This window comes from Python bivittatus, unplaced genomic scaffold (assembly GCF_059951505.1).
Source record: "Python bivittatus isolate LINGU-HERP-01145 unplaced genomic scaffold, Pbiv_v1 ctg000350_np1212, whole genome shotgun sequence".
Classification (NCBI taxonomy): Eukaryota; Metazoa; Chordata; class Lepidosauria; order Squamata; family Pythonidae; genus Python; species Python bivittatus.
In genome coordinates this window covers 31963048-31981276 of record NW_028277074.1, presented here as the reverse complement: position 1 = coordinate 31981276, position 18229 = coordinate 31963048, and the positions used below count along the sequence as shown (strand labels likewise).

Genomic DNA, 18229 nt, shown 5'->3' with positions numbered 1-18229 from the left:
TGAGATGAAAATAAATATGATTTAGATGAAAGAAATGTTAGATAATCTGTCATTAATAGATAACAGGTGAAGAGTCCAAGCACCTATTTTAGTCTGCAAATATTGTATTTCTTGTTTTTTTCTTAGGTCTTGATGACTGCCTACAACAGTATATCAAAAATTTTGAGAGGGAGAAGATTGGTGGAGACCAGCTACTACGTATTACTCATCAAGAACTGGAGGATCTGGGAGTTACTCGAATTGGTCATCAAGAGCTTATCTTGGAAGCAGTTGACTTACTCTGTGCATTGGTAAATATTTTGTGGGTAGATGGAGAAAAAAAGAGGAAGGGTTCTGAAATAAAATATGAAAATTGTATAATCACTGGGGTTGTGCAAAATTACTTCAAGGATTTTGCATAGTCTTAATAATCACATCATTTACTTCTAGTGAAAAAACTGAAATTGAATTGCAGTACAAAGCATAGTTGAAAAGTCTGTCATTTTAAGATCAAAGTTAGCTCTCTTCAAAGAAAAAAGTATTTTTATTGAACTGAAAATGACTACTTTGTTTGCAGAAATAATTTGCTTCAATAAAGGGAACCATTGCTTTCTTTGTAAATCATACTCAGTCTTTTACAGCTGCAAGCAAGATGCCTTCTTCTCAAAATGCATAACAGGGCACATTGGCTGGGTTCATAACTCACGTTAAATGATAGTTGGTTGTAATTATGGTTTGGTGAATAAATAAATGGGTGAATTACAAAATAGCCTACGACAAAACCAAACAAATCAATTGTAGCTTAGCATTATATGCAATTAGCATTTTGCTGCCAATCCTGTTGGACATGTATTTTCTGCATACACATGTGTGAGCAGATGATCTGGAATGTAGTTGCACTAAATGTTTGAAAAGTTGTAAACTCCTCAGCACTTTAAAGAGGAGAGCTTCACTTGTGGTATTACTGCAGCTGAAGCAAACCTCTGAATATTTTGTAAGGCTATCTAAAATAAGTATTTCCATTTCTAAAATCTGCAGCAGATTTTGCTGTTGCCTAGATAGGACTGATCTCGTGCAAGTATTACATGATTCTTATGAATGTTCAGTTTCTGTAGAAAGAGATTCTGAATCATTAGGGTATGATTTTAAGGATAATACATTTTATTGTAAATGTATCTTAGAATGATTAAGGAGAAAGTTTTCTAGAAAACTTAAAGTTTTATAAAAAGAAGCAAATAAATTAGTGAGTCTTGGGAATTTCTGGTCCAGAAAAGGAGATTATACATTAATTTTCAAAAGTAAAATAAGAATTCTATTAAAAATGTCCTATTATCTATTAAAGATTCAGAACAATGCTTAAACTTATATGGATGTCATATATCATTCCTAAATTGTTAAGTGAATCTGGTTTTTTTTCATTTAATCCTTCAAACTGTTTTCATAAGTACATTTTATTTCCATTTCTTTTAAATGGCACTATTAACTTAAAAAAAACCCAACCTTTTACTATAGAAATATGTAATACTCATCACATTTCAGGTTTATAGTTGATAGATTTTTAATTTCTATTTCTACTACATAAATACAATAATGCAGGAAATAGTAATAGATGTATTCATGTGCTCAGTATTAAGTTGGCTTTCTTATCAAAAAGGATAAACTTTTTGTGCTCTTTTTTTAAAATGCAGAATTATGGATTAGAAACTGAAAACCTAAAAACACTTTCTCACAAGCTAAATGCATCTGCCAAAAACCTTCAGAACTTTATCACAGGGAGGAGGAGGAGTGGTCATTATGATGGTAGGACCAGCAGAAAATTACCAAATGATTTCCTTACCTCAGTAGTGGATTTGATTGGAGCAGCAAAAAGTCTCCTAGCTTGGCTGGACAGGTAAAACCATTTCAGTAGTTTTATGGATGAATGCTTTATTGTTCTTATGAATAAATGCAGTATATTATAACTTGTATTAAAATTTTAATTGCAAGTAATCTGCTTTCCTTATTTAAAACAACAAAATTTTTATCGATCACAAAATGATTTAAGTTTAAATATGGATTAAACTTAGTCCAAGACTGAAGGTTTAGCACCAAAGCTAGTCCCATTTGGCAACTAGTTTTGATGGCTGCCTGGAGGCAGACCGCCTACTGGTGGGTGGAACCAAATGCTGCTTTACTGGTGTGCATCTATTCCTTTAAGCTAAGGATTCTAGCACACTTTCTTGGCTAATGAAACAGTCCTTCCCTGCTTCAACTTTAGAGCAGACTGGACTATGCAGTAGCAAGCATCTTCAAGTATTGTGAAATTCAGTCATTGTGTTCATTTTGCATAATACTGATCTTTGTCAGAAGAGTTCCAGAGATGTGCACCTTTATGGCTTTCTTTCTGCCTGAGAAAAGAAGCTAAAATGTTTTTGTCCTTGGGGAGTCAGTAACTTTTTACTTTCCTGTTAGAGTACTGTATTATGTATAAGCAACATTTCTGTTCAAATAATAGTGTAGCCTTATCCAACACCTTTGCAAATGAAAAGGTTGCACAGCATGGGATAACACCCACCTTGATATTTTCAAATAAGAACATTATTCTCCTACTTATTAAACATGGCTAAAGTTTCTTTTGCAGTGGTTGATTACTACTACATTAATTTATGCTCCAATTCCTTGCATTTTCTCAAGAGACAAAACAATTTTGGACTTATCAAGAATTTATAATTGGTAGTGATTGTATAAAAGAATAGGTTATCATGATCTTCTATGTTACATGATACGAATACGAAGAAAATGTTTAAGTGTTATCAAAGTGAATTTGACTTCTAATGCCACCTCAGCTTTTCTAGTAATAACTGATAGCTCTTCCAATGACATTACAGGTAGTCTTCACTTAACCATGTTAATTCAACCCAGAATTTCCATTGCTAAGTGATGCGGTCGTAAAGCGTGATGCCACATGACTGTGTTGCTTAATGATGGTACTTCTGGCAGTCCCCAGTTACTGTTGTTAAGCAAGGACCACGTGGGTCATTAAGTGAGGACCTCACATGATTATGAATTCCTGTTGGCTTTCCCATTGACTTTGCTTGTAGGAAGCTAACAGGAAAGGTTACAAATTGCAATCACGTCACTGTGGGATGCTGCAATGGTCGGAAATCCGGGCTGGTTGGCAAGTGACTGCAGGAGTGCTGTGATGGCCCAAAGTTCGAGGACTGGTTGTAAGTACTACTTGTTCAGTGCTGTCGCAAGTTTGAACGATTGCTGAACAAGTGGTCGTTAAATGAGGACCATCTGTATCTTTGATTTGGACCATCTACCTACTTTGTTGTCTTTCCTTTATATTCCTTCAACCTACCCAAACATAAGAATTGTTTCTAGTCCCCCATCTGCTTATATCACACAACTAAATATGTGAGCTTCTGCTTTATGATCAAGGAAGTGGTCAGGAGTGATTGATTGAATCTTGCAGCATATGCCTTGTCTTCAGTGCATCTGAATGGGTCTGCCTGATTTCTTTCCAGCTTTTATAACCATTATTACCACTGACCATAGCTTTAGCTATTTGATCTTGTAATGAAAATGTCCTTATCCCAGGGGAAGTGGGAGAGTTCTGTAGCTTCAAAGTCCCAGAGAACAATTCTGGTGGTAGCGGGAGTTCCTGGTAGGGTTATCCCTGCTAGTAGGGTTAAAAAGAAAGGGCTTCCCTCATGCCTTACCTTAACAACTGGAGGAAGCATGAGAGAGGCCAGCCCTACTGGCCTGGGAACCAATTCCAAAATCAAACCCAGCAGAAATGAATGGCAAATCACTTTGATATGTTTCAAGAAAATCATGGACATAGAATGAAGAAAATACAAAACATAAAGAAAATTAATACAGCTTAAATATGGCAGCTGAAAAAAATGTTATGAATGTTTAACAAGACATACTAAAAGACAACACCTACTCCCTTATGATTTAGCATGAACAGATATTACAGAATATGTGCAGTTGGTGTACATGTTGTCCTACCGTTTCAGATAGTTTACATTTTAAATTTTAACACTGCTATGATCCATAAAGGAGTGTGGTGTTGTCAAATAAATATGCTAAAGATGCTTTGGAGGAAAGTCTTGAGCAAACTAAATTTAGAATACTTTATACTAAAGAATTTGTATAAAAAGCAATTTAAAATAGTCTGATACAAAATTATATTCCACATGATCTGTCTTTTGCTCTTTATTGCAATGCTGTTTTGGGTTTACAGAAAATCAGCAGAAGAGATGAAAAACAAAAAAATGCATAATAGATATTTTTGGATTATTTTTTCTTTCCCCTACTTTAAAATAGCTCATTCTTAGAGAGCCAATGTAGCATAGTAGTTAAGATATTGAGAGACTCAAGTTCAAATGCACCTTTAGTGAGGAAGCACAACATAGATCTGGGGATACTCCATCTTTAACCTTGGATAAGGCTGCACTCCTCCATTAGAGAATGGTGTGCTATCTGGGGGTCTTTCTGAACTCACAGTTCCTGCATAATGAACAGGAGGCATCTGTGGCCAGGAAGGCCTATGCACAGTTTCATCTGTGTGCCAGTTGCACCCCTTCCTAGATTGGGAGGCCCTTCAGACAGTCACTCATGTCCCACCCACCTATTGCAATGTGTACTACATGGAGCTGCCCTTAAAGACCACTTGAAAGATTCAACTGGTTTAGAATGCTGCAGCATGGGCAGTGATGGACCTACCTTGTTACTGTATGTGACAACTCTGCTTTGTGAGTTGCACTGGTTATTGGCATGCTTCTGAGTGTGATTCAAGGTGCTGGTTATCACCTATAAAGCTCTACATGGCATAGATCCTGGTTACTTAAGGGACTGCCTATCTCCCATAATATCAGCCTGGCTGGTTCGATCTCAGAGGTTTGGCATGCTCTGGGTCCCTTGAATTAAACAATGTAATCTATTGGGAACCAGGAAGCATGCCTTCTCTGTCGTGGTCCCTGCCCTCTGGAATGAGATTCCCCCTATCCATGTGGCTTCCATCCTGATGGCATCCATCCATCCATCCTGATGGCATTCTGGAAAGCCCTAAAGGCCAAGTTATTCTTCCAGGCCTTGGATTAGGGCTGTCACATTATTTGAGGGTGCGGGTTAGAACTTACCATTGGTTCTTTATTTCTTATATATTTATTGCATTGTATTTTCTATATTATTGTATACCGCCCAGTCAGTTTGGAGTTGGGTGGTGCCTAAACTGTATAAATTACATTACATTACATTACATTACATTACATTACATTTTGGACCAGCTATTATCTGTGTTAGCCCAACCTACCTCACAGGATTGTTGTTCTGGGATAAAATAGGAGGAGAAAATATGCTGCTCTGAAGTCTTTGACAAAAGGTGGGATATAAATTTAATAAGGAGACAACTGATATATTTAAAACAGATACTATGATGGGGATCAAACAGTGCTTTGAAAGCTAGTGGCTAATCTGAATCAGGCAGAATTGTGATTAGTGGTATGTAGAAAATTTAGGTCAAAATGTTCGAATAGATAACAGAAGTACTAATGTTGTTAGTATTAACTAGGTTGAGCAAAATATTTTCAATTCAAGTCCTTTTGAAATAAAAAAGCATTATTTTGAATTTGAAATGCCCTGTTTTGAGCATGGAACAGGCTGCTTCAAGAATTATAAAGTGCTTTGAACCCCAAAGAGCTTTGTCTCAAATTTTAAACCCTATTTTTAGCTTGAGACACCTGACCCTATAACACTTCTAGAACGATTACCAAAAATTGGGTATGGCAACTAATTCTCTGAGAGAGAGAAATAAATTTTTTAGATAATCTTAATAGCAACGGCAGGCAAAATGTTGCATCCACAGCATTTTGAGTTCGAAACATTGCTTTTCAAGTTTGAACATTCCTGTTCTGAATTTAAAACAGCTGTGCTGATTTACCAGAAATGTTGATCAGCTTAAACCAGTATTTAATGATACTTTTATTGAAGTGTTGGAAAAAATAATTCTAAAGGAAAGCATGAACAACATGTGAACATAAAGTCTACATATCTGAGCAACTCTGTAACTCTTCAAAAGTAGCAATCAAATTTTCACAAATAATTGTGAAGAATAATTAAGAATGGATTTCAGCTAAGTCAAGCAATTTAAATTGAATATTTTTCATGTTAATATATTTTATGTATCTGAGCATATTTTTTCATATTCAATATTATTAATATGTTTTATAATTAGCATTATAAGAAGTTACTATTAACAAGATTTGTATTTACCATATTTTAACTTTACTTTTCCAGATCACCTTTTGCTGCTGTAACAGATTATTCTGTCACAAGGAACAATGTCATACAACTCTGCCTCGAATTAACAACAATTGTACAACAGGTGTGAAACTACGTAAAGTTAAATGTTATTATTTAATTAAAAAAGAGTTTTCCATGTAAAGATTTTGTACACAGAATGTCTTTAGAGTTAAAATATTTCTATTTACCAATTTACTAAACTATGTTACAAATTCCTATAAACTATGTTACAAATTCCCTTAAAATAAACTGGTTTCATTCTGGGAACATTGATGTCAGGCCTAGCCAAGGAACTCCAGGAGACCATGCAGAATCAATCCAGCAAGGTTTATTAGCTACAAGCCCTTAACAAGAATGTTCCCAGAATGAAACCAGTTCCCAGGCTCAGCCAGTTCACACCAATGGATTTTCTTAGGGAGGTTCCAGTCTCCTCCGCTTATCTCTTCCTCGCTCCTCTGGAGATGAGAGCACATTCTTTACTCCCCTCCCACCATTCCAGTCCATCACATCCTATCTATCAGATCTATCTATCTATCTATCTATCTATCTATCTATCTATCTATCTATCTATCTATCTATCTATCTATCTATCTCACACATAGTCACATACAAACACACATATATACGCATACACAAATATATGTATTTAATTTGCATTCTTAGTTTTAAATACAAATCTTATATTATTTTTGTTTACTGCATAACCCAATAATTGTTATAAGAATGTTATTGAAGTTAAGAAGATGCAAAAGAATTTTAAGGAAGATGTATTTCATGTCTCCTTCATATATTTTGAACTAATATTCTGAACTGTGTTAAAAGGTCATTGAACTTGAGCTATACAGGTAGTTCTAGCTTAATGACGGCAATTGGAATCGGAATTTATGTTGCTAAGTGATGCAATCATAAAGTGTGATGTCACTTGACCACATCACTTAGTGACAGCAATCCTGGCAGTCCCTGTTGCCATTGTTAAGTGAGGATCATCGGTCATTAAGTGAGAACCTCCTCACAACTTCCTGCTGGCTTCCTACAAGCAAAGTCAGTGGGGAAGCCGGCAGAAAGTTGCAAGTCCCAGATGGATCACAAGCAGGCTGGTGTGAGGGTAAGTGGCTTTTGCTGTGTGGTGCGAGTATAGTGGGGCTGGGAGTGGCTGCTTCTGGGTGGGGTAAGGTGTGAAGAGGGCCACCATGGGCGGGGAGGTTGCTGTGGGCACACATGCTCTACAGAGTACGAGGTCCCCAGGAGTTCGTACTCTGTAGCCAGGCTTTTCAGGAGAAAAAGCTTCAGGAGTTTGAGTGACTTACAGGAATGTCTTGGAGCTTCCCTGCTGGCTTCTGTATTGACTTTGCTTGTGGGAAGCTGGCAGGGAAGATTGCAAATGATGATCATGTGACCGTGGGATGCTGCAACCATCCTAAGTGCGAGCTGTTGCCAGATGGCTGGTTTGTGATCATGTGACTGTGGGGGTGCCGGAATGGCTGGAACTTCGAGGACCAGCTATAAGTACCGCTTGTTCAGCACTGTTGAATGGTCACTGAACCAGTGGTGTTAACTGAGGACTATTTGTAGTACAGTGATATATTTTGAACTCAAAACAGAACCAGCTCAAAATACCTGGTTTTGATGTTGAAGCAACTGCTTTGATCTTACTTGAAGTGGTTTGATGCTGTTCCAACCATACTGGAAGTTTTCCAAACTCCAAATGTGTCCAAGCACAAAACAGAAGCTTGAAACATACTCAAAACATACTCAAAACAGCTCTCTCAAGTGTGCGATAAAGCATTTTGAGCTCAAAATATTTTGAATTTGAACTGTTTTACATACTCTTGCTCTGTTCTTCAGTCTTTTCCTTGACACAGAATTTGCAAAGCAAGAGAATTTTTCATTTAGGAGAAGAGAAAAATAGTTTACACCGTACTATGTATCTTAAGATTTATGAAGGGAAATGGTGTTTGTGTGAAAAATAGAAGGAAAAAGAATAATTTCAAGTCTGTTCTTTTTTGTGTGTGTCAGGCAGCTTCTAATTTCTTCTTTGAAACTAATTGCAAGGCCCATTTGAAACTCCTAGTTTTGCTGGATGGTGTTGGCGGTGTTAAAAAGACAAAACACCTACTGTTTGTGGTTGGTTTTAGAAAACCAAAACTCATACTCTTTGCGTTACTGGGGTGATTAGAAGTGGAGGAATTCCCTTTTTATTCTTCTATCACCAAGTCTCTTGATTCCATGCTTCAGGCAGAGAAAAAGGAGTCTGTGGTTACAGATTCCGTATATATTTTTGAAAAGCATTATGTCTCAGAATCTGATTGGTTTCCACATTGCTGTAAGTATCAGTATCTCCCTGGCAACATAAACCCTTTCATAAGTTATATAATGATTAATGTTATAGTCAAGATCCTTTAAGGTTTTTAAAAAATCAGTTTCTCAAAGTTACAGCTTCCACTGTTTTTTTTGCAGTTATTTGACTTGAATGCATATTGGTATATCCTTGTACTTCAAGGATAAAAAAAAACACGTTTCCTTAGGAACCTTCATCTTCTTGCTAGAATTTTCACATGAAGGCATTATGACTCCATGTTGGCAGTGTGTCCAATTTTTTTTCACCTATTTCACTCATGTTTCTTAGGTAAAATAAATATTGCAGTGTATTCTTTTAGATTTTTGCCTATTTATTTGGATTTAAAAGCCTATGTGAACAGATGCATGGGAGGAAAAGGAAACATGCTAAGGAAGACACTGGCATTGTGATAGCTGGACAGTGTTCTTAAGCTACTTGCAAGGCTCAGAAATATATTCTGCAGTTTTACTCTGAATCAAGCTGAATTAAAGTTAACTTACCCAGCAGTGCTTTCTGCTTAAAAAAAATCCCTGTTCTAATGCACTAGTCACTGATAAATAGATGTCTTCATGGCATTTATGTATTCCTTTGATATGAAAAGCAACAGGTAAAAACCTAGATCACATTACAGGTTGCTTTTCATCTGGTCTCCTTTTTTTTTTAATTTGAAAAAACTAATATGTTGGGTAAATTAGCACTCTTTCAGAAATCCATTTTGTGCCATCAGCTCCCGGCTCCCCACCAGTTCTACCAGCGGTGAACTTGTTCTCTGAAATGAGATGTTCCTTTTACACAGCAGAGACCTCTAAAGCTGGCCTGTTACTTGCTCCTGCAGTTTCCATGGCTGAAAATATAGACAACTACTTATTTAATGTCACATACAATTAAGCGGAATCTTAAGTATAATCTCAATATATATCAGTGATGGAAAACAAGATCCGAAATTGTTGCTTTAATATTGTAATTTACAATGGAAGCAAATAAAAATAAGTGATGTACTGCTGTGAAATAGAGCATATTTGTGAGAAAGTTTTTAAGTTTTTAAGACTTTTATGTCTCTTTTCTGCCACCTGTAAAGAGACAGGATTCTGTCTCTTCATGAAATTCACGAAAGATAAGAAGCATGAATTCATGAAAGATAAGAAGCATTAATCTTTTTCATAAACAGGTTACATTGCTCTTGAGAGTGAAATAATGCCTTAGTTGGATCCTCAACATGGTATGGGTGTATAACTATGTCTCTCAGTTGCCATTATATTGAATATATCACACTCTGAAGATTTGAAGGCAGATGGTGAATTCCTCTTCAATGGATGTATTCAAAAAGAGGATGGACAGCCATCTGTTAGTGTTGCTTTAATTTGGATTCATATACAAAGCTAGAGATTGGATTCAGTGGCCTGACTGACCCATTCTGATGCTGTGTTTCTATGATACAAAATTAGAAAAATAATGCAGCTGTAAAAGTGAAGGGAGAATTTTATTTGATGGTTGCATAAATATTAATATGCTACAGAAGATAGAGTGAAATATCTCCGGCATTTATTGATATGATTTTAATAGTAGACTTAAAATAGGACAGATTTTAATTATAGACTTTAAAAATGTGGAACATATATATTTTCTTATGCTTTTAGAGAGTTTAATCCTGAAAGAAACTGAACTAACATGTTCAGGTTTGCTGGATTCATAGATTTTAAATTTCTACAGAATTAATAAGAACAATTGGATTTGATTATAACAACAACAACAAAAAGGCATGTTTTGTTTGGCATTTGGGAATTTTCTGTGGTGTTTTGTCACACTTGTTAAAATATATACAAAGTTATTATTTGTTTTAACATAAACTATTAATACTTTGCATTCTTAAAATAGCCAGATTCTGCAAAAGACTCTTAGTTACTACATGTTTCCTTCACTATTAATATCATGAACTTAATAGACAACTTTTGAATAATAATGTTATCAAAGAACCCCATGAGACTGTTTAGAATAAGGATAAAAATTAAATTTAACTTGCTGTATAATTGTATTATTTATTTTAAAAGTACCGTATTTTTCCGACTATAAGACGATACTTTTTTCTAAAATCCTTACCCTAAAAACGGAAGGGCGTCTTATTCAAGGAAGTCAGCCGAGAATCGCGCGGTTGCAAAACTGCCCATACTTTGTTTTTGCAGAGAGGCTTCTTCCTATTGCTAGCCTCCAATCACGAGTGAAATAGCTTGTCTCCCAAACAGACTTCCTCCAATCACGAGCCTGATGTAACTGACGTCAGCTGATGCTTAACAAACCAATTAGAGGAAGGCTGTTTGCAGAGACAAGCTATCTGCAGATTCACTCATGCTTGAATGTAATCAGTTATGCAAAAGAGCCTGGAAATAGAGCTGCAGAGAAACGGTTTGGACCTCCTCCCACCGAGTGTATCAGGTAAATGTTAACTAATTACTAAATAAAAATGTGTTCTGTGCTATCTTTAAAATATTGATTTTTTAATTTTGGGTTGGAAAAGTGTGGGTCATCTTGTACATGGGGGTGTCTTATTGTCGGAAAAATACGGTAATTTCTAGAAATGCAAAGTTTAAATTTGTATATTTACCCTGATTTACAAGTATCATAGATTATTTTTTTGTTATCTCATAAAACATATTTCCACATGTAGTGAATATAAAGACCAGGAGAAAAATATGGAACATTATCTGACTTCTTAAACTGCTAGTGGACAATCTATTGTTATGTCTTTATGATGAAAACTGCGGAATAAAAGTTTAAAATAAGACTACCATGAGGCCTTATTTGAAATGAGTACTAGTTCGTGAGGAGGTAATACAATATTTTTAAACAGAAAAAATATTTGTCTGGAAAGAGAATTAGGAAGACAGTACAGGCTTTTTTTTCCTAGATGGCACTGGAGAGGATGATGTGGAGTTGGTTTGTGGGTAGAGGAATGAAATCTGGAAGAACAAATACATTGAAATTTCAGTATGTGTGAGGAAAAGACTTGATCTGTAAGGACTGGAAGGCTTGAGGGCTGCTGGTATCTGGAGAGTCACTGAGCCATTGGAAGAGGCTGCCTGTTTTGTGGATACATAGGATAGTCATGGCAGATGGAAGGAGAGAGAGCAGTCTTAGATTGTTGTTGAATGGTGGTAGTGGTAGTAACATAACTGGGAGTACAAAGAGTAGTGACCACCATTATTGGAAGGTGGCTAGCTGGGACAAGTAGGCAGATTTACCAAAATCTGGATGACCAAGAGCAGTAGTATCACCCTACCAAAAATCTGCCAGCTGGGTATGACTACCTTTTTTTTAGGTTGGCTATAGGGACAAACTAGAGGTCCTGTTGGTGTAGTAGCTACACTGCTGCTCATCAGAATCTTTTCCTGGCCTTCTGGACCTGGTTGCTGGACTAATAGTTAGGGACCCCCCCATTGGTGCTGGGTTTAATACAGCTCTGAAGTTCACGCTCTCCAGGGCAATCATGAACATAGATAGCTACGTGCTTGACTTTATTTTCACTTCAGAATGGTTGTTACATGATCTGGATATGGAAGGTATTACTATCACTCTTTTATATTGGTTAGATCACTTCCTATTTCACATGTACTTGAAGAGTGCCTATGACATCCATAGAGCCTAACCCATTTGGATGTCTGCCCCAGGTGCTTCATGGATTTTGCTGGTTTCTGGCGGAAACATAGGGATTTCTCTGCAAATCTGATGGGCAAATCTGGTTCACATTTGAGGTGAGGGTCAACAAAGTTCAGAAGTGCTGTTTTTCTTCTGGAGGGTGCTTGGGATGTGACACCAGGATTTTGGTTTAGTAAATAAGTTTTAGGCATTCTCTTATTTTTATTCTGATAATGGATGCTTTAATTGTTGTACTCCTATACACTGCCAAGACTCCTGTGGGACTGTGGTAGGATATAATTATAATAAATAAATAATATCTAGAATTTTATAAAGTATGTATACATGTGTGTTATTCTAATTACTTCCAATTGAGAATTCAATATGAAAAGTATTTTATGGATTAAAAAGCAATTCATGAATTAAAATGCTAATATTTCCTATATTTAGGTCTGATCTTGAGGCCTAGCCAAAATATTGCTTGTATTATATTGAAACATGATCTGTTACTATGAAAGTATATATCTATGACATCTGCGGTACTTCTGTCTGTGCAGTTCTGTTTTTGGGATTTTGGGGTGAATGGGAAAACAACAGTGAATGCTACTTGGCTCTAGTTGATTTTGTTTGACCACTGCCATAAAATAATACATGGGGAAAGAAATATCAATATAGTATTATAATATATTACCATCAATGTATATGGTGTCTTTCAGAATGACCTAAAAAATGTTTTTTCACCTGATTCAATACAAACTATTCATATGCTTAATTGGTACTTAAAGATGATAGAAGATAGCAGTAAATTGACAGTTAATCCAGACAACTCAAAGATTCTTCTGCTTAGATTAAAAAAATAAAAATCTCAGGAACCTGCTTCAGTGGATGTTACCTCCATATCCTTACACCCAAGGCCACTACCACCAACTATCTTGAGGGAAAACCAATGTTTTTATAAAATATGCATATTAAGAAAAACCAGCTTCCACGTTATGGAAGTACATTATGTTTTCAGTTCTTCTTGTACTGTGTTTGAATGCTTTTTACACTGTGTTTCTTTAGTTAACAGCACTTCCTAAAGTTTCGTGGTACTTACTAGCTTCATTCCAAAGTAGACTTTGCTTCCTTATCTAGTTTTTAATAAACTCAGATCACCTTGCCAGTTTTGTAACTTTCTGAAGGGTTAAATTAGTGTTATGGTTTCAGAAAGCCTCCTGTTTGGAATGTAAACAACATTCAGTTTCTAAGGGTTCCTTCTTTGTATTCACTGATTCACAGTATCAGTTAATTTTTATAAAGCTTCTCAAATGACTCAATAGTTTCTTCAGGCTTCTGTCTTCTTTGACGGAAGTACGTGCCATTATATACCTTTTGGATATTAAATCTGACAAAAATGTCCTCACAAGGGTGTTGTGGCTTTCCTCAGCAAAAGTGAAATATTTATAAACATTGCTATTTTCTTTCCCCATAAAATAATGACTTTACTTTCACTGTTTCCGACATGAGAAATCAACAGACAGAAGCCAGAACCTGTTCTATCCATACCAGTCATGATGGATACTACGAAGGCTATCGTTTGATATGGTTACAGGTAGTCCTCGAGTTACGACCATTTGTAACTCGACCATTCAGTGGCACTGAACAAATGGTACTTACACCTGGTCCGCAAAGTTACGGCAGAGGTGATGGCGTGCAGGGTGGCCAAAAGGGCAGAGATGGGTGGGATAGGTGGGTGCTGGGAGTTGAAAAGGAGGCAGTCCCTTATCTTACTGAGGCTCTGGGCTGGGAGGGACCAAGCCAGGAGTGTCTTAGATTGGATCCTAATCTAATGACTGGTGGGATTTGGTTAATGATGGCAACAGGGATTGTGCTTTATGACTACATTGCTTAGCGATGGAAATTCCGTCCCAATTACCATCGTAACTCTAGTACTACCTGTATATGAATTAGGTTTATTGCACCATGGGAATGTTTTGTATTTTTAGCACTTATTTGTAAGTTTTTATATTGTTCATTTCTTTTATGATGTATATTGTTACCTACACTTTTATTTTATTTTATTTTTTTTTTGGTCTGCGCTCAGTCATTGCTGACCCTGCAGTGACTGCTTGGACGAGTCCTTGCAGTTTTCAAGGCAATTGTTTTTCGGAAGTGGTTTGCCAGAGCCTCCTTCCTAGAGCAGAGCCCAGCTGGCGAGCGCAGGAGGCGGGGTTTCCGTTGCTTCACGCCCTTTTCGGGCGCGCGCGGTTTTTCGCGCTTACCGGCAACTGCTCCCATCTCCTTTTTGCAAGGCACCGCCAGCATTTTTCCTCCCACCGGAGTGAGAGTACCCATTTATCTACTCACGTGAGTTTTCGACCTGTTGGGTTGACAGGAACTGGGGAGGAAACAGGAGCTCGCCCTGTTTAACGCGAAGGCTGTACTCGAACCGCTGAAGCGTCGACCATTTCTGGCCGGCAACTTTCAGCGTCATTAAGCCGCTGCGCCACCACGTCCCCCACACTTTTATTAGATACCTTTATTCATTTTTATCATGACCATAATACACTCTACTAAACTGGTTATGAAGGCTTTGAGGTTGGGAACTATGACATTTTAGTAATTTGTAGAATTACTAGCATATATTATCAAAGGCTACAAGATGCTTCTTCATGTTGATCTTTTCCAGATGTGTTGGTCTTCTGCTCTGGTAATATGGTTTGAAATCCAGCTAGAATGTAGAGTAGGTAACTGTTACAAATTATATAGAAACAAAATTCCAGTTTTTCATTATGTTAGTCATTCTGTGCCTGAAATATGCCTAGTTTTGTTTCTACATGTGCAACATTATCTGATTATTATTCCTGGTTCTTGTTCTACCTTTTGCAAGGGGGCTGTTTTCTTTGGTACCATCCTGATAGCTATTTATTTCACTTGCACATAGTATCTTGAAATCAGAAAACCTGGTCTGTTTCTCAAGCAAGTGCTCCATATTGCAGAAGAGGTGTATCACAATGCATGCTCAAAGCACTACTTTAGTCCAGTATGCAGTGGAAATTGAATTTAATTAACATTTCCTTTAACTTTAATCTTTGCTTTTTCGAGATTCTTGCTTGTACCATTATCTGTAGGAACATACAAGTGCATTTTTGCACAAACATTTAATTTTTAATGAACATAATATTAAATAAAAACATAGTTATATACTTTTCTTATATATACTGTATATTGTATAGAATTTTTGTTTTGATTCAAGTGCAGCTTTTGAAACCATTCTTGTCTTATATTATTTCTTACTTATTACATTTTTCCAGATGCATACATTTTTGGGGAGAGGAGATCACTAAAACTTAAAATCCTGCCTATGTATGTAATTTGCAAATTATCTGATAGGTTTTTAAAAAAAAATTATATATAATATATACACACATACATGCACACCTGTACCAAGGAAGGTTGTAAGCTACTCTTTCTTTCTTATGCCCCCCTCTTTCCCCCACTTCTCTTTTTTTCCCCTTCTTTTTTCTTGATTTTTCTATATTTTAGCTTTTTTTGAAAACATAATAAAAATTTATACTAATAAATATGTATATGCTACAGTAAATACAGTAAAATATTTTAGAAAGCAAAGTTTTGGAAAAAGAATTCATGTAATCTCTCATGTCTGTAGATAAAAATGGAATATCTTAGTTTAATATAGAGGGATGATAGTTCTTTTCCACAAACAATGTTATTCTTCAGGTGAAATACAGATTCTTAAATCGTTTCAAAGAAAGTGTTTTCTTTAGGGGATTTTGTGTTCTTTGCTACAGCTTATTTATAAGTTGTGAGCCAACTTAATTATATTATTTCCTCATTCTGGCACATTTGTGTTTTCATTTCTGATTTTGACCACAAGCACTCTAAGATGCATACAATCTGTCTGGTTTTGTTCATTTTTTTAAAAAAAGATTCATAGTAGTTTTAAATTGCCAAACAATTTCAGCCTTTGGGCAGTTCTTCATGGGTTTCCCAAATAACTGTAGCATTCCAATCTCTTTTAAAATTACGAGAGTGCTTGTTAATGAAAAATAAGAGAAAAAAAAATTATTCCAGGCTTGTGTCTCTTGCAGACAGATTATATCCAAATTCAGTTTCTTTAAAAAGTGAAAAATTATATTTCTTTTTTGAGGAGCATTTGCTCCATTTATATTCCAGGTTAAGTATTTGTAATCCATAAATATATTTGTATTAGAGTCTTTTATAATCCACTCCAGAAGCCCCAAATGTTGTTAAATCCACACTGGTTTCAATGTCTTCTGTAGTCTTTTCTTTTTCTTTGTCTTCTATTTCTTTATGGGTATTGCAAAAGTCTGCCTTATATTTTTCCAAAAAGGCTTCTGCCTTTAAAATAGAATTTATTCTAAATCTTTGCTCTTTATACATAAAAGATACTCCTTCTAATCTCTCCCATCTGAAAGAAATACCATGTTGCTTTAATTTATCTGTGAAGAAGGAGTAATCCTTTCTTTTTCTCAAGATTCTTGAAGGTATTTCTTTTAAAATAATCACCTTTTTGCCTGCGATACTCAGTCCATCATTATGTTTTTTCAAAATTTGTTCTCTTGTGACCTTCCGTACGAAATGAATTAGTATGTCTCTTGGGACCTTTTTTTCTCTAGCATAACGTGAATTGACTCTATAAACTTTGTCTATTTCAGAGTCTAGATCTTGTTCCTCCATCTCTAAAAATTGTGCTAATGCGGTAATAATGGATTTTCTTACATCTTCCTCAGGACTTTCTGTAACTGATCTCAATATAAAGTCTCTCTCCCTCATTTCTACTAATGCAACAGCATCCAAATTTCGATCAATATCTTTAGTGACTGCTTCTGACTTAATTTCTAACAACTGTACCTGTCCTTGAGTATTCTTGAGATCAGTTAACAAATTATCTACCACATCCTTCACTTTCTGGACCTCATTTCTAAATTCTTGAGTCAATTCCTTCTTTAAATTATCTATCTTTTCATTCATTTTTGTGTCTCTTTGGTCCATCTGGTGGCTTAAGGCACCGATTGCATCTAGTACTTTTTTCATATCTCCACCCCCCTCAGCTGGTTCTATAGAAGTTCTTGTTGATTCTCTTTCCTTTTCCTTATCCTTCTTCCCTCTTGAAGCCATTGTAAGCAGTACAAAGTTCAATATCTTCAAAGAACAACAATTATAATCCAATAGCAACAGCTTTCTTCCAAGTTCTCTAACGACACAGCAGTTATAATCCCAGCTATAGAAAGCTGTCTCTTATTGTTCCCAAATATAGATAATAAAATATATAAACAATTCTCAGTTCTCAAGCTTTTAAGTTCAACATGAAGAAAAGGGAAAACTCAGCTATAAAAATCCAACAGCAGATTCATAGTCCAATATATGTTTATAAGCCAAAAAAACAAAAAAAGGAAAAAAAGAAAAATTTATAATCCCATAAAAAAGGCAAACCATTAACAATTTATAAAATCTTCTATTTAAAACCCATAAAACATTTCCATATCGTAGCAAAGTCCATTTGTCAGTTTCCACCCATTACCTTCCATGACAGAGAATAAAAAAGTAATTCACCAGCATCTGAAAGTGTAGTCCAGAGATAGATCTTAGATATTAATAAAACAACAACAAAAAAGTAATCCAAAGAGGAGGAGAGTAGGAAAAAAAAAACCCCTTCCTCTTCTAAAGTGATCTAAGACACCGGACTGCAGCACTAATGTCTCTCATTCATGAGGCTCTCTGCATTTGTAAAGCACGATGTTTCCCAGCTGCCTTCGCTGTTCTACTCACCGGCTTTCCCGTGCTGGAAACCAGGAAAGGCAGGAGGAACAGCGTCCTGGGCTCTCGTGGTTAATCTTCTGAACTCCCCCTATCCAGGGGAGTATTTTGGTGGTCTTCTCTCCTCTAGACCCACCGCTGATCAAATGCAGCTCGGGCGCCCCCGGAGCTCTGAGAAACGCGTCAGTGCACTGTCCTGTCCGGGTG

General features: G+C 36.2%; 1 protein-coding gene across 2 annotated transcripts in view; it reads left to right on the top strand.

The window, feature by feature from the left end:
* CNKSR2 (connector enhancer of kinase suppressor of Ras 2) overlaps positions 1-18229 on the top strand; it is a 167339-nt gene that overhangs the window by 35518 nt on the left and 113592 nt on the right. For both annotated transcript variants that reach the window (XM_088144838.1, XM_088144839.1), the window contains exons 2-4: positions 127-290; positions 1668-1870; positions 6268-6355. In XM_088144838.1, the coding sequence (XP_088000964.1) occupies positions 127-290; positions 1668-1870; positions 6268-6355 (455 nt within the window). The remainder of the gene's footprint in view (positions 1-126; positions 291-1667; positions 1871-6267; positions 6356-18229) is intronic.